Source organism: Muscardinus avellanarius, assembly GCF_963383645.1.
Source record: "Muscardinus avellanarius genome assembly, chromosome: 16".
In the NCBI taxonomy this organism is placed as follows: Eukaryota; Metazoa; Chordata; class Mammalia; order Rodentia; family Gliridae; genus Muscardinus; species Muscardinus avellanarius.
Window position 1 is genome coordinate 48471599 of NC_137802.1, and position 14260 is coordinate 48485858.

A 14260-nucleotide genomic window follows, 5' to 3' on the forward strand; every position below is an offset into this window, starting at 1 on the left:
TGGTGCATGCTTGTAATTCCTGCACTTGGGAGGATCGCACAGGTTCAAAGCCAGCCTCAGCTACTTAGTGAGGCTCTCAGCAACTTAGTGAGGCCCTGTTTCCAAATAAAATATAAAATAGGTCTGGGAGTATAGCCCAGAGGTAGAAGGCCTCTGGGTTCCATTCCCAGCACTAAAAATAATAAATAAATAAATTGCCAAGGCTAACCTCAAACCTGCAACCCTCCTGTCTCAGCCTCAAGTACTTGGATTATAGGCTGGGTACCAGTATGCCTGGCTTGTTTTTCTTGGTGCTTTTCTTTTCCCTCTCCATTTTCTTGGGGTCTCCCCCACTCACCCCACCTATGCCTCTCTCTGAATCATGATGATGTCCTCACCACCTTCCTCCCTAATTCTCTTTCTCTCCCAGCTAAAGACCATTGTTTTTGTCTTACTGTGTAATGCTTTTCACAAATAATTTTTCTGAGGGATTAAGAATAAATCTGCAAGCAGGGCCTTGCGGTGCCGGCTTGTAATCCCAGTACTTAGGAGGCTGAGACAGGAGGATCACAGGTTTGCGGATAGCCTCAACTAATTAGTGAGGCCCTCTGCAACTTAGTGAGATCCTGTTTCAAATCAAAGAATAAAAAATGGGGCTGGGGTTGTAGATTGGAGGTAGAATGCCCCTGAATTCAATCCTCAGTACTGCAAAAAAAAAAAAAAAAAGGCAAAAACTTGGTCTTTGGCTTTCCTGCAATCCAGCTTGGGAACTGAGAGGTGGGAGGCAGTGGTGAGATATTTGGAAGAGGTTATTCTGTTGCAACAAATTTACAACCACAATGACCCTCTGATTTGTTGTAGAAAAAGTGTTGCCTAGTGGGCCATGGCAGGAGGATCACAGGTTTGCGGCTAGCCTCCGAAATTTACTGAGACCCTGTTTCAAAATAAAAACTAAAATAGGGTTAGGAGTGTAGCTCAGAGGTAGAATGCCTCTGGGTTCAATTCCCAGTACAAACAAATATAGGGCCCCAGGGCATAGCTAAGGCGTAGAATGCTCCAGTCCAGTTACCAGTTTTACAGACACACACACACACACAGAGATGCGTTGTCGGTATCATTTCAATAGAGCAGTTTTTGCACGATTATCAAAAAACACCCTCCCGGGGGAGGAGGGTTTCAAAAGGAACCATACCGTCCCTGGGTGGGCTCGAACCACCAACCTTTCGGTTAACAGCCGAACGCGCTAACCGATTGCGCCACAGAGACCGCGGTGACTGCTGGGGTGGCAGAGAGCCGAGTCAATGGGAAGGAACCTGAGATGGCGTAGCATCGGAAACGAGAGCTCCGACGCCGGCGAAAGAAACCAGACCCAAAGAGAAAACGAGTGCTCCGGGCAGAGAAGGCGGCAGGCGGGCTTCGGGAGGGGAAGACGCGAGGCGTGGTCGTCTCTTCTCCGTCGCCACTGCGAGAGGTGGGAGCTGGCTGGCTCCGGGTGGCATTCACACGTCTTTTTAGGGACTGACTACTTGAAGCCGCCTGCGGGGGTCCCAATGGCTCCCAAGCTCCCCTTGCCGCTGAGCCCTTGCAGGCACGAACATCCGCGACGCCCACCCTACTCTCATCGCATCTTTCGGTTTGCATTTAAGGGGGTCTCGCAAAGTGCCTTGGGACACAGTAGCTTGTAAGGCTTTCTGGAATAAGTAGATGAAGTAACCTACGGCACGTAACACGTCCCACTCCTTCAGCCGCGGCGGCTCTTTGGGGCACAGCGACCCCAGGCCCCGCTTCCCCAGCCCACGTGCGCCTGCGCCCCGCCCCCTGGCGCGGCGCCCGAGCCCGGGTCCGCCGAGATCCCGGCATGCACCGGACACGGGGCTCTTCCGCGCTCGCAGTGACTTTTCACTTTCCGCTTTCCCCGCCTCCGTTTTGGTTTCTCAACCAAACTATCCCGTGCTGATGACTGACGGGAAGCGCGGCCAATGAAAAGCTCAAGTGAACAGCCAACTCGGTCTGTCAACCAATGCGGAGGAAGCGACCTGTGCTCGGCGCAAGGAAAGCCACCACCGGTGTACTGGAATTGCTGCGGCGATCGGGGGTCCTCGTTAGCCGCAATCATGGTGAGATGGGGGGCAAGGAAAAGTAGCACAGGGCAGGGCGTTGAGAAATGGGAAGCGGGAACCGCCAGGCTAGGTGGTCAGAGGGCATGGTGGTCGATGGAGGGAAGCGGCTTCAAGCACGAAGGCGCGGCCGCGGGGAGGATCGAGGGTGAGGGCTTCTCAGGGCTGGCGTCCGGGGAGTCCAGGCCTCCAGAGTGGAGGGCTGGGCGCGCTAGAGCCTCCGAATCGGGAGCTGGGCCTGGAGCTATGACAGCTTTGGGCCCCTTGGCGCTGAACCCCTTTGCTTTGTCTGCCCCAGTCTATTATGTCCTATAATGGAGGGGCCGTCATGGCCATGAAGGGGAAGAACTGTGTGGCCATCGCTGCCGACAGGCGTTTCGGGATCCAGGCCCAGATGGTGACTACGGACTTCCAGAAGATCTTCCCAATGGGTGACCGGCTGTATATCGGCCTGGCCGGGCTCGCCACCGACGTCCAGACAGTGTAAGTGCCGGGGGCCCCGCCCACTCCCAGGCCTCTTCTTGGACCACCCTTGCCTGGTATCTTGAGTGGCTAGGGTGTTGGTCATCTAGCAGACCGCCAGTGAGGCTGAACCTTTGCTGGACGCCACGATAACAGAGATGTGACCTAACAAACTTTTACCAGTATTTACCGTTTGCCGGGCTTTGGATAGCACCTCGTGTGCAGAAACTCATTTAATCCTCTGAAATTATCAGGTTTGTTGTCCCATTTTGCAGTTGAAGACACTGAGGCTCTCAGAGTGTCTTGTCCAAAATGCAAGTTAATGGGTGTCAGCCAACATCCTAGTGCAGGTCTCTTAGTCTCTGCTTAGTCTCTAAAAACTTCAAGGCCAGGTGTGGTGGTGCAGGCTTGTAATCCCAGCGCTTGGGAGACAGGAGGATCGCACAGGTTCAAAGCCAGCCTCAGCTACTTAGTGAGGCTCTCAGCAACTTAGTGAGACCCTGTTTCCAAATAAAAGGTAAAAAAGGTCTGGGAGTATAGCCTGGGTTCAACCCCCAGTACCACACACACACACACACACAAAAAAAAAACCCGAATCAAAAAAACTTCAGGTCCCCTTGGCATACAAGGCGTGCATCCCGAAGTAAAACCAACCCGTGATAAATTGGTGCGTGTTAACTAGTTGACAGTGGTGCTGAGATTTGAGAGATGGGAGCGTCTGGGAGATGGACCAAGTAGCTGTTGTGATGGTCCACCTGGGAGGGTTATTTTGAAACAGGGTCTTGCTAAGTGACTGAGACTGACTGACCCATTGGTTTCACTATTTGCCGAGGCTCTCCTCTAACTCGTGATCTTCCTCCTTCAGCCTTCTAAGAACTGGGATTACAGGTGTGTGCCATCATGCCTGGCTGAGACCTTGTTTTAAAATAAAAAATAAAGCCAGGCGTGGTGGCTCACGCTTGTCATCCCAGCATTTGGGAGGCTGAGACAGGAGGATCGCAGTTCGTGGGCAGCCTCAGCTACTTAGAGAGGTCCTTGCAACGCAGGGAGACCCTGTTTCAAAAATAATAAAATAAAAAATAAAAGAGGCCTGAGGGTGTATCTCAGAGGTAGCATGCCCCATGGTTCAATCCCCAGTACCGCCAAAAAAAAAAAAGAAAAAGAAAGAAAGAAAGAAAGAACATCTGAGGAGTGGAGAGGCACGGACGATATATTTAATATGTGGGTACATATTATAGTGAGACAGTATGTAGAGGGGAGAGAATAAGCTACAGTTCAAAAGCTGAACCCGAATTTTAGCGGGGTGAGAAAGAAGTCAAGAGAAGAGAGGAAAAACAGGATTCAGTGGACCTGTGCTCACCGGTGGGAGGGGCTTCAGGAAGCAGGTAGCCTCAGGTTTAGTCCTGTATCCTTCACTGATGGGGTAGACGTACGTCACAAAGTGTTCTCTCATTTCCCTTAAAGCTTTGCATGACTCAAGAACATAGAACTGGCTGAGCTCTAACCTAGCTCGTGCTTTTTTCCTGTCCTCCCTAAGTCAGAAAACGACTTAGGCACGGAGGCTTCCGGCACCTTCCTCCTCCACCCTCCCTCCCTTTCCTCCTGAGGCTTTCTTGCCAACATTACTTGCTTTGTGGGCAGCAGTGACTTGCCTCGCTTTCCTCACCTGTAGGATGAAGCTAAAGCTGCCTCCGTGGCTCTGTGTTCTTGTGTCCTTGTGTCCTGGGGCTCACTGCTTGGCTGAGTGGAGGGGTCCATCCTGGGGTCCCCAGACAGCCCTGGGCCAGGTGTGGCCGTCCTTCCGCACGGGAGCTATTGATCACTAATACACATAAGATTTTGCAGCCTTCCCGAGCAAGGTCAGAGGTTGCACATCTCCTTGACTTCCTCTTGGCCTCCAGGAGGGAGGACTGCAGGAGCCGCCCAGCAATAACCTGCTTCTCCCCTACCACAGTGCCCAGCGCCTCAAGTTCCGGCTAAACCTGTATGAATTGAAGGAAGGCCGACAAATCAAGCCCTATACCCTCATGAGCATGGTGGCCAACCTCTTGTATGAGAAACGGTAAGTGATGCAGCCAGCACTCAGGGAGTGCACAAACCTTGATTGAAGGTGGGAAACAGGAAGATCACAGGTTCAAGACCAGCCTCAGCAACCCTCTGAGGCCCTCCTGTTTTAAAGTAAAATAGGACTGGGTGTGTAGCTCAAAGGTAGAGTGCCTCTGGGTTCAATCCCCAGTGCCCCTCACACACACACACACACACACACACACACACACACACCACACAAAACAACCTTGACTGACCAAGTAGGCACACAGTGTTGAGGGGCCTGGGAGGGGCATTCCTCCTTGTCCTCCCATTTTTTATTTGTAGGACAGTATCCTTATTTTATGGCCCTGTTTTCTCTGAGTCTGACAACTAAATAGGAAAGGAAGAACTTCTTTTTTTTTTTTTTTTTTTTTTTTTTTTTGGTGGTATTGGGGTTCCTGGAAGCCCTTCTACCCCTGGGATATGCTCCCACGGACTACACTCCCAGACCTATTTTTTAACTTTTTTTATGTGGAAACAGGGTCTCTTAAGCCAGCTAGGCTGGCTCCGAACCAGCGCGATCCTCCTGTCCCTGCCTCCCAAGCTCAGGGATTACAAGCGTGCGCCACCACGCCCAGCAACAAGAACTTGATTCTAAACTACCAAAGAAAGCCAGGCCAGCATTCAGGAGGCCGAGACCGGAGGATCGCAGTTCGCGGACAGCCTCAGCTACTTAGTGGGGCCCTCTGCAACTCAGTGAGACCCGGTTTCAAAATAAAGAATAAAAAACAGGGCAGGGGTGTAGCTCAAAGGTTGAATGTCCCTGGGTTCCATCCCCAGACCCGCAAAATAAATAAACTACCAAAGAATGTTCTAGGGTCTCCCAGCCAAGAGCCAGGCTAATTCTAGAGCTTTTCTGCAGCACTAGTCTCTGGCTTGGCACTGAACCTCGGGGTTGCTATGTTAGGGGCTGTTTTTTATTGTTCTGGTTTTTGCGGTCCTAGGGATTGAACCCAGGGGTGTTCTACCTCCAATCTACACCCCAGCCCTTTTTTATTTTGAGATAGAGTCTTGCTAAGTTGCTCAGGTTGGCTTTGAATTTGGGGTGCTCCTGCCTCTGGGGTCACAGGTGTGTAACACTGTGTCTAATGGGTGTTTTTGCTAGAATTCAGTGCAGCAGGAGGTAGGTGGAACTGAAAGAATTTAAAGGAGGCTTTAGGTGCTTTATCCATCTACTCTGGGCAAAACAGGGATATAAGCTGGGTTCTTTTTTTTTTTTTTTTTTTTTTTCTTGTTTTGAGACTGTGGGGCATTCTGCCTCTTAGCAACATTCTCTAGCCTGGCTTTTTTTTTTTTTTTTCTTTTTTGAGGGTTTGGGGATGGAACCCAGGGGCATTCGATCTCCAAGCTACACCCCCTGCCCTATTTTTTATTCTTTATTTTGAAACCGTGTCTCACTGAGTTGTAGAGGGCTTCACTAATTATCCGAGCCTGTCCACAAACCGCAATCCTCCAGTCTCAGCCTCCCTCCCGAATGCACAAGCGTGTGCCACCATGCCCACCTGGCTTTGTAGTCAAGGTCTTGATAGATTGCTGAGAGTCTTACCCTGTTGCTGAGGCTGGCCTTGAACCTTCAATCTTCCTGTCTCAGCTTCTCAAGTACTGGGATTACAGGTTTGCACCACCACTTCCATCTTGCCCATTTATTTATTTATTTTTTTGGTGGTGCCTGGGTTGGAACCCAGGGGCCTTCTACCTCTGAGCTATATGTCCAGACCTGTTTTATATTCTATTTGGAAACAGGGTCTCACTAAGTTGCTGAGAGCCTGCTAAGCTACTGAGGCTGGCTTCAAATCTGTGATCCTCCTATCTCAACCTCTTAAGTACTAGGATTAAAAGTGTTTACCACCGCACCTGTTTTTTTTTTTTTTTTCTCTAATTTGCTTGGGTACTGGAATGAACCCAGGGGCATTCTACATTCGAGCTACACCCCATCCCTATTTTATTTGGTAAGTTGCTGAGGCTGATTGTGAACCTATCATCCTCCTGTCTCAGCTTCCCAAATACTGGAATTACAGGTGTGCGGCACTATGCCGGTTTTATTTATTTATTTATTTATTTATTTATTTATTTATTTTGCAGGTCTAGGGATGGAACCCAGAGGCATTTGACCTCCAAGCTACACCCCCTGCCCTATTTTTTATTCTTTGAGACAGGGTATCACTAAGTTTCAGAGGGCCTCACTAAGTAGCTGAGGCTTTCTGCAAACCACGATCCTCCAGTCTTAGCCTCCCAAATGCTGGGATTACAAGCGTGTGTCACCACCCTCAAGTGTGCACCACCACGCTCAGCTTTTTTTATATTTTATTTACTTTTTTTTTTTCTTTTTTTTTTTTTTTTTGAGGTACTGGAGGTGGAACCCAGAGGCATTCTACCTCTGAGCAATACTCCCAGACCTATTAAAAAAAAATTTTTTTTTTGAAACAGGGTCTCACTGAGTTGCAAAAGGCCTAAGTAGCTGAGGCTGTCTGCATCCCAAATGCTGGGATTACAAGCGTGCGCAACCATGCCCTGCCAGACTTATTTTTATATTTATTTATTTATTTATTTATTTATTTATTTATTTATTTTTGTGGGTCTGGGGATGGAACCCAGGGGCATTTGACCTCCGAGCTACACCCCCTGCCCTATTTTTTATTCTTTATTTTGAAACCAGGTCTCACTGAGTTGCAGAGGGCCTAAGTAGCTGAGGCTGCCCGCGAACCGTGAGGCTGCCTGCAAACCACGATCCTCTAGGTCTCAGCCTCCCAAATGCTAGGATTACAAGCATGTGCCACCACACCCAGCTACTTACTTTTATTTTTGATATAGGTTCTCACTGGGTTGATGAGTCTCACTACTTGTCGAGGCTGTCTTCAAACCTGCAATCCTTGTCTCAGCCTCTTAAGTACTGGGACTATAGGCATGCATCACCATGCCTGGCTTGGGCTCCTTTTATTTAAAAAAAAAAAAAAACACCTTTGTTTGTGGTGCTGGGGATTGAACCCAGGGCATTCTACCTCTGAACTACACCCCCAACCTTATATTACTTTTATTTTGAAACAGGGTCTTGCTAGGTTGATGAGAGTTTCACAACGTGCTGAGAATTTTACTACTTGCTTTTAACTGTCTTTGAATCTGTGATCCTCCTGTGTCAACCTCCAAATACTAGAATTACTGGCATGTACTACCATGCCTAGCTTAAAATCTTCTATTTTGAAGTAATTTTAGAGAAAAATTGTAAAAATTTCCTTTAGCTCAAATTAAAAGTTCTTGTAAGCAGGGTGTGGTGGCACACATTTGGGAGGCTGAAACCAGAGGATTGTGGTTCGCGGCCAGCCTCAGCTACTTAGCGAGGTCCTCTGCAACTTGGTGACACCCTGTTTCAAAATAAAGAATACAGCCGGGCGTGGTTGCGCACGCTTGTAATCCCCCCGCGCTTGGGAGGCAGAGACAGGAGGATCGCACAGGTTCAAAGTCAGCCTCTCTGGATTAAGAGACCCTATTTCCAAATAAAAAGTATAAAAATAGGTCTGGGTGTGTAGCCCGGAGGTAGAAGGGTTCCATCCCCAGTACCACCAAATAAATAAATAAATAAATAAATAAAGAAAGAAAGAAAGAAAGAAAGAAAGAAAGAAAGAATACAAAATAGAGCAGGGGGTGTAGCTTGGAGGTCAAATGCCCCTGGGTTCCATCCCCAGACCCATACACACACACACACACACAGTTTTTATCATTGCCGGTCATGGAGGTACATGCGCACAATCCCAGCAACTTGGGAATCTGAGGCAGAAGGATTGAAAGTTCAAGGCTAGCGCCGGGTGTGGTGGCGCACGCTTGTAATCCCCTTGTAATCCCCGCACTCGGGAGGTGGAGACTGGAGGATCGCAGGATCGCGGGGGTTCGGAGCCAGCCTCGCTGGTTTAAGAGACCCTGTTTCCACATAAAAAAGTTAAAAAAAAAATAGGTCTGGGAGTGTAGCCCGTGGGAGTGTACCCCGGAGGTAGAAGGGCTTCCAGGAACCCCAGTACCACCAAAGGAAAGTTCAAGGCCAGCCTCTGCAACATAGGCATGTCTTGTCTCAGAATAAAAGCTGGATGTGGTGGTACACGCTTGTAATCCCAGTACATGGGAGGCTGATACAGGAGGATTGCAGGTATGAGACTATCTTTAATAACTTAGCAAGACCTTCTAAAGTCTTAGCAACTAAGCAAGACCCTATTTCAGAACAAAAATTATTTTTAGCCGGGCGTGGTGGCGCACGCTTGTAATCCCAGCATTCGGAAGGCTGAGACTGGAGGATCGCGGTTTGCGGACAGCCTCAGCTACTTAGTGAGGCTCTCTGCAACTCAGTGAGATCCGGTTTCAAAATAAAGAATTAAAAATAGGGCAGGGGGTGGGGTGTAGCTTGGGGGTTGAATGCCCCTGGGTTCCATCCCCGGACCCGCAAAAAAAAAACAAAAACAAAAAACATAAAACAATTTCAAGGGCTGAGGGTAGCTGGGCATGATGGTATAGGCTTGTAATCCCAGCATTTGGGAGCCTGAGACAGGAGGAGCACTGTTCGCAGACAGCCTCAGTAGGCCCTTTACAACTCAGTGAGACCCTGTTTCAAATTAAAGATTAAAAACTAGGGCTGGGGGTGTAGATCAGAGGTAGCATGCCCCTGGGTTCCATCCCCAGTACTGCAATAAAAGGGGGGTCTGGGGTATAATACCACCAAATCACACACATATATATATGTATATGTATGTGTATATATATATAAAACATAAACATGTTATATGAAATTACAGGAGCTGGGATCTAGCTTAGTGGTAGAATACTGCTGGGTTCAATCCCCAGTACTATAAAAACAAAAAACAAAAGAAGATGAAAGCATCTTAGAACATTGTCAGTGCCAGGAGAGGGTTAAATAGAGCTGACCACAGGGAAACCATCTTCCCAAATGGCCCTCCGTTTTCCTCTTGGCCTGGGCCAGGGCCTGCACGTGGCGGTACTCTTGAGCTCTGGCTCCTCTGCTCACAGGTTTGGGCCCTACTACACAGAGCCCGTCATTGCTGGGTTGGACCCGAAGACCTTCAAGCCCTTCATCTGCTCTCTCGACCTCATCGGCTGCCCCATGGTGACCGACGACTTTGTGGTCAGTGGTACCTGCGCTGAACAGATGTACGGAATGTGCGAGTCCCTCTGGGAGCCCAACATGGTGAGCTGGTGTGGGGAGCAGCGTTCGCAGAATGCATGTGGCCGGTAATGGGGAGAATGGTGCGGTAGGAGAGCAGCCTGCGGCCGCTGCTCCTTGAGAAGGTTTCCAGGATCCACCGGCCCCTGAGGAGGGCAGCTCCCGCCAGGAGCCCCATCTTTGCCTACCGTAGCCTCACGCTAGGCTTGAGGAGCAGAGTGTTAATGTGATGCAGCCAGTGTCGGCCTGGAGCCAGTACTGCTTAGTTGTGACACAGTCGGCATCCCAGCTCCTCTGCTGTGACAGGGACACTAAGAACCTACCTGAGACGCTGAAGAAAGCATGGGAGCAGAGTTGAGGGTGGAGCTCAGAGGTAGAATGCCCCGGCATTCAATCCTAGCACCCTGGAAAACCCCAAAAGACACCTGTTACTATACAGTGTGCTGAGAGGAGGAGGAAGGGAAGAAGGGCTGGTGGCTGGAGCTGTGCAGAGGCCGGGCAGGGCAGGGTGTTGAGTGGCAGAAGAGGCAGAGTGGCTGAGTGGGCAGGCTGTGGGTGAGACTTGGAGGGCCTTGGACGCCATGCCAAGGAGTTTAAGTGCTTTCCTTTGTGACAGACCGTTGTCACCTGCAGGAAGCACTGAGGCCCTGAGCAGACAATGGCAGTGGGGACCAGAGACAGCCAGAGCCAAAGGGACTTGGTTCCAAGCATGGTGGAGGAGGTGGCGGTGCCGAGGGTGGCTGATGTCCCACAGCCTGGCAGGGCAGGTCGGGTGGGCTTCGTGGCTGGGCAGGGTAAGTGTGAGGTATCTGGGACCTCCAGGAGGAGAGTCCCTCCGGCAGCTGAGGAAGTACAATGAAGCCAATAAGAGATTCTTACCAGAAGAACTGAGGCTCAGGGAAGGGCCGGAGCACTTGCTCAGGGTCACACTACTGGTCAACGGGTTTGAAGTCTACATAGTCCTACATAGTCCTGAGCTTCCCACATCCAGGGAACCACCCCTGACTTCAGGCATACCTGGGGGCTGGGAGCCCAGAACACGAGAGTTAAGGAGCCTGAGCAAGTCAGGGGCTGATAAGGTCCTGCTCTGTTGGCAGGATCCAGAACACCTGTTTGAAACCATCTCCCAAGCCATGCTGAATGCGGTGGACAGGGACGCGGTGTCAGGCATGGGGGTCATTGTCCACATCATGTGAGTATGAGCTGGCAGGGGTCTAGACGCTTTGCAGGCCCCTGCCTCCATCGGTATGCCCCTCCACCTTCCCAGCCGCAGGCCAGGTGTGAGTGAGGAAGACATTTGTGGTGGCGGTGTCCAGCTTCCCTGTTGGTGGCTGCTGGTCCCCAGCCTGCCCTGGCTTCTGCCAGGAGGTGTTCTGTGACCTCAGTGTCTCCCTTGCTCACAGCAGACGTTTTTTTTTGTGTGTGTGTGTGTGGGGGGGGGTTCTGGGAATGGAACCCAGGGGCATTTGACCTCCGAGCTACACCTCCTGCCCTATTTTTTATTCTTTATTTTGAAACCAGGTCTCACTGAGTTGCAGAGAGCCTCACTAAGTAGCTGAGGCTGTCCGTGAACTGTGATCCTCTGGTCTCAGCCTCCCTAATGCTGGGATTACAAACTTGTGCCACCACGCCCGGCTTCAGACATTTCTTTCCTCTGCTTACAGTGCCCTGAGTCTCGGGGATTTATATGGAGAGGAGCCACCCCGTAGCTACTAGTTTTAAAACTCTGGGTGGCTTCCTCTTCTTTCTCTTGACCTCTACCCATCTGGGAAACCGTTTCCCAGCCCCTAGCCAGCTCCCTAAATACCACCTCCATTTCCCCCTCTTTGAGGCTATCACTGGAAGCCTGACTGGAGTACATAGTACCCTTCCAACTACTTTCCCACACTGCAGAGTCAGCATCTGCTTCTTTACCATAAAAACACAGAATTCAGCTGGGTGTGGTGGTACCTGGGAGGCTGAGACAGGAGGATTGCAGTTTTGCAACCAGCCTCAGCTGCTTAGTGAGGCTTTCTGTAATTTAGACCCTGTTTCAAAATAAATTTAAAAAGAATAGGGCTGGGGGTGTAGCTCAGAGGTAGAATGCCCCTGGGTTCGATCCCTAGTTCCGAAGGAAGAAAAAAAAACCACCAAAATACAAAAACGAGAGTTGACCACCCCGAGGTTCTTCTGGTGTTTGAGAGACCTCCTTCCTAAACCTTTGTTCCCTGGGCCTAGGGGTGCCTTTTGTTTTTGGACCCAGTGTCTCATGCTTGCTAGGTAAGTGCTCTATCCCTAAGCCACATCATTAGCCCCCCCTTTTTTTGTGGTACTGGGGGTGGAACCCAGGGGCTTTTCTACCTACAGGCTACAATCCCAGACCTATTTTATACTTTATTTGGAAACAAGGTCTCACTAAGTTGCTGAGAGCCTCACTGAGTAGCTGAGGCTGGCTCTGGACCGGTGCGATCCTCCTGTCTCAGCCTCCCAAGCGCTGGGATTACAAGCGTGTGCCACCACGCCCGGCTAGCCCCATTTAAAAAAAAAAAAACTTTTGACTCTGAAGTTTACTAGTCGTGCATGCCTGCAGTCCCAGTACTTGGGAGGCTGAGACAGAAAGATCGCAGGTTTGAAATCATCACACTTTAACTTAGCGAGACCCTGTTTCAAAATTAAACAAAATCGGGCTGGAGGTAGCTCAGTGACAGAATACTCTCCTGGGTTCAATTCCCAGGACCACAAAAACTTAGGGTCCAAGTTGTTCAGGGTGACCTCGAATTTGATCCTCTTGCCTCAGCCTTCCACATAGCTGGGATCTCAGGTGTCCACCACCGTGACCGGCCGAGGGTCTCCTTTCCCTCATGGAGGGCATCTCAGTCCAGTCCTGATTCACCTTCCCCGTGCATCCCCTGCAGATTCCCCTGGCTCTCCACTTGCCACAGCAGACGCATGCTGACCAGCCCCTCTGGGCAACGGGTGGCGTTCATTTCCTGTGCTGAGGCTGGAGAGGGAGTCAGGCGGAGGCGAGGCGGGTGGACATGGGTTTTGTCATTCCCTCCCTCTGCAGTGAGAAGGACAAGATCACCACCAGGACACTGAAGGCGCGGATGGACTGACCCTGTTCCAGGTCTTTTTTTTTTTTTTTTTTTAAATAAAATAACCTTTCTTTCATTTCCTGCTTGTCTTTGGTGCTTTCCCACAGCTGTTTGTCCCCACCTAGGTAGTGCACAAGCTACTGGAGGTTTAGCTCAGCCTGCAGGTCTCTTTCTTTTGTGGTGCTGGGGTTGGGACCCTGGGCCTTGCGTGTGCCGCACAGGCTGCCGAGTGTCATCCTACTCATTCCTTCTTGACTTTAATTCTACTCCACTGATACACCAGTGGGGTAACCTGTAAGTCACTGTCAAATGCCTGCTCTGTGCTAGGTCCTATGCAGAGTGATGAGCCAAGGCAGTTAATATTATTCAGAGATGAAGGGTAGTTAGCCGGGTGTGGTAGTACACACCTGTTATCGCAGTACTTGGGAGGCTGAATCAGAAGAATCAGTCATCAGGTTTGAAGCCAGCCTCGGCAACTTAGGCTCTCAGCAAACTGGTGAGACCCTGTTTCCAAATAAATAAGTAAAATGGGCTGGGCATGGTGGCACACACCTGTAATCCCCATACTTGGGAGCTGAGACAGGAGGATCACAGGTTCATGGCCAGTGTCAGCAACTTAGTGAGGGCTTCTACAATTTAGTGAGACTTTGTTTGCAAACAAAAAATAAAATCAAGTCAGGCACGGTGGCACACGCTTATAATATTCCCAGTATTTGGGAGGCTGAGACAGGAGGATCGCAGTTCAAAGACAGCCTCAGCTACTTAGTGAGGCCCTGTTTCAAAATAAAGAATAAAACTAGGGCAGGGGGTGTAACTTGGAGGTAGAATGCCCCTGGGTTCCATCCCCAGTACTGCAAAAAATAAAAATAAAAATAAAAAAAAAGAATGCCCCTGGGTTCTATCCCCAGACCTGCAAAAATAAAAATAAAAAAAAAAGCGCAGCATTTCAAAGGACCCACACACCAGGTGTACACAAAGCTCGGGTTTTATTTTTTTCTCGGTTGGAGATTCATCTTAACATGCATGCATTTTAAAACAGTAACAGGTTCTCGAACCATTTCGAGTAGACATGAGACAAGCACAGGGGGTTGAAAATTCCTATTTAAAAAATGGTACTTGCAGTGGGAAATTGAGAAGTCACACATGTGGTGGGTGGTAGTGTATCCTGCTTCCCCCAAAAGTGACTCCAAACTTCATTCACATTTTTTTTTTTTGTTTTTGCTTACAATGATTTGACCTGACGCTATGTGTGCTGAGCAGCGCTGGGCCTCTCTTTAAAGGCTGCGGGCTCCCCCCTCCTCACAGACAGAGTGGCTGTGAACAGGGGCAGGGCTCTTCTAGAAGTTTCCTCAGCCTCCTTGTTGGGATCTCAGCAGAAC

At 49.8% G+C, this 14260-nt stretch overlaps 1 protein-coding gene across 1 annotated transcript; it reads left to right on the plus strand.

Moving 5' to 3' along the window:
* Nucleotides 1-2035: 2035 nt before the first annotated feature.
* On the plus strand, nucleotides 2036-12902 carry PSMB3 (proteasome 20S subunit beta 3; the record flags this gene model as incomplete). The annotated part of the gene is made up of 6 exons (XM_080713414.1): nucleotides 2036-2096; nucleotides 2395-2579; nucleotides 4513-4620; nucleotides 9654-9831; nucleotides 10905-10999; nucleotides 12854-12902. The coding sequence occupies exons 1-6, from the start codon at nucleotides 2094-2096 to the stop codon at nucleotides 12900-12902; spliced, it is 618 nt and encodes a 205-aa protein (XP_080569540.1). The 5' UTR covers nucleotides 2036-2093.
* Nucleotides 12903-14260: the final 1358 nt, after the last annotated feature.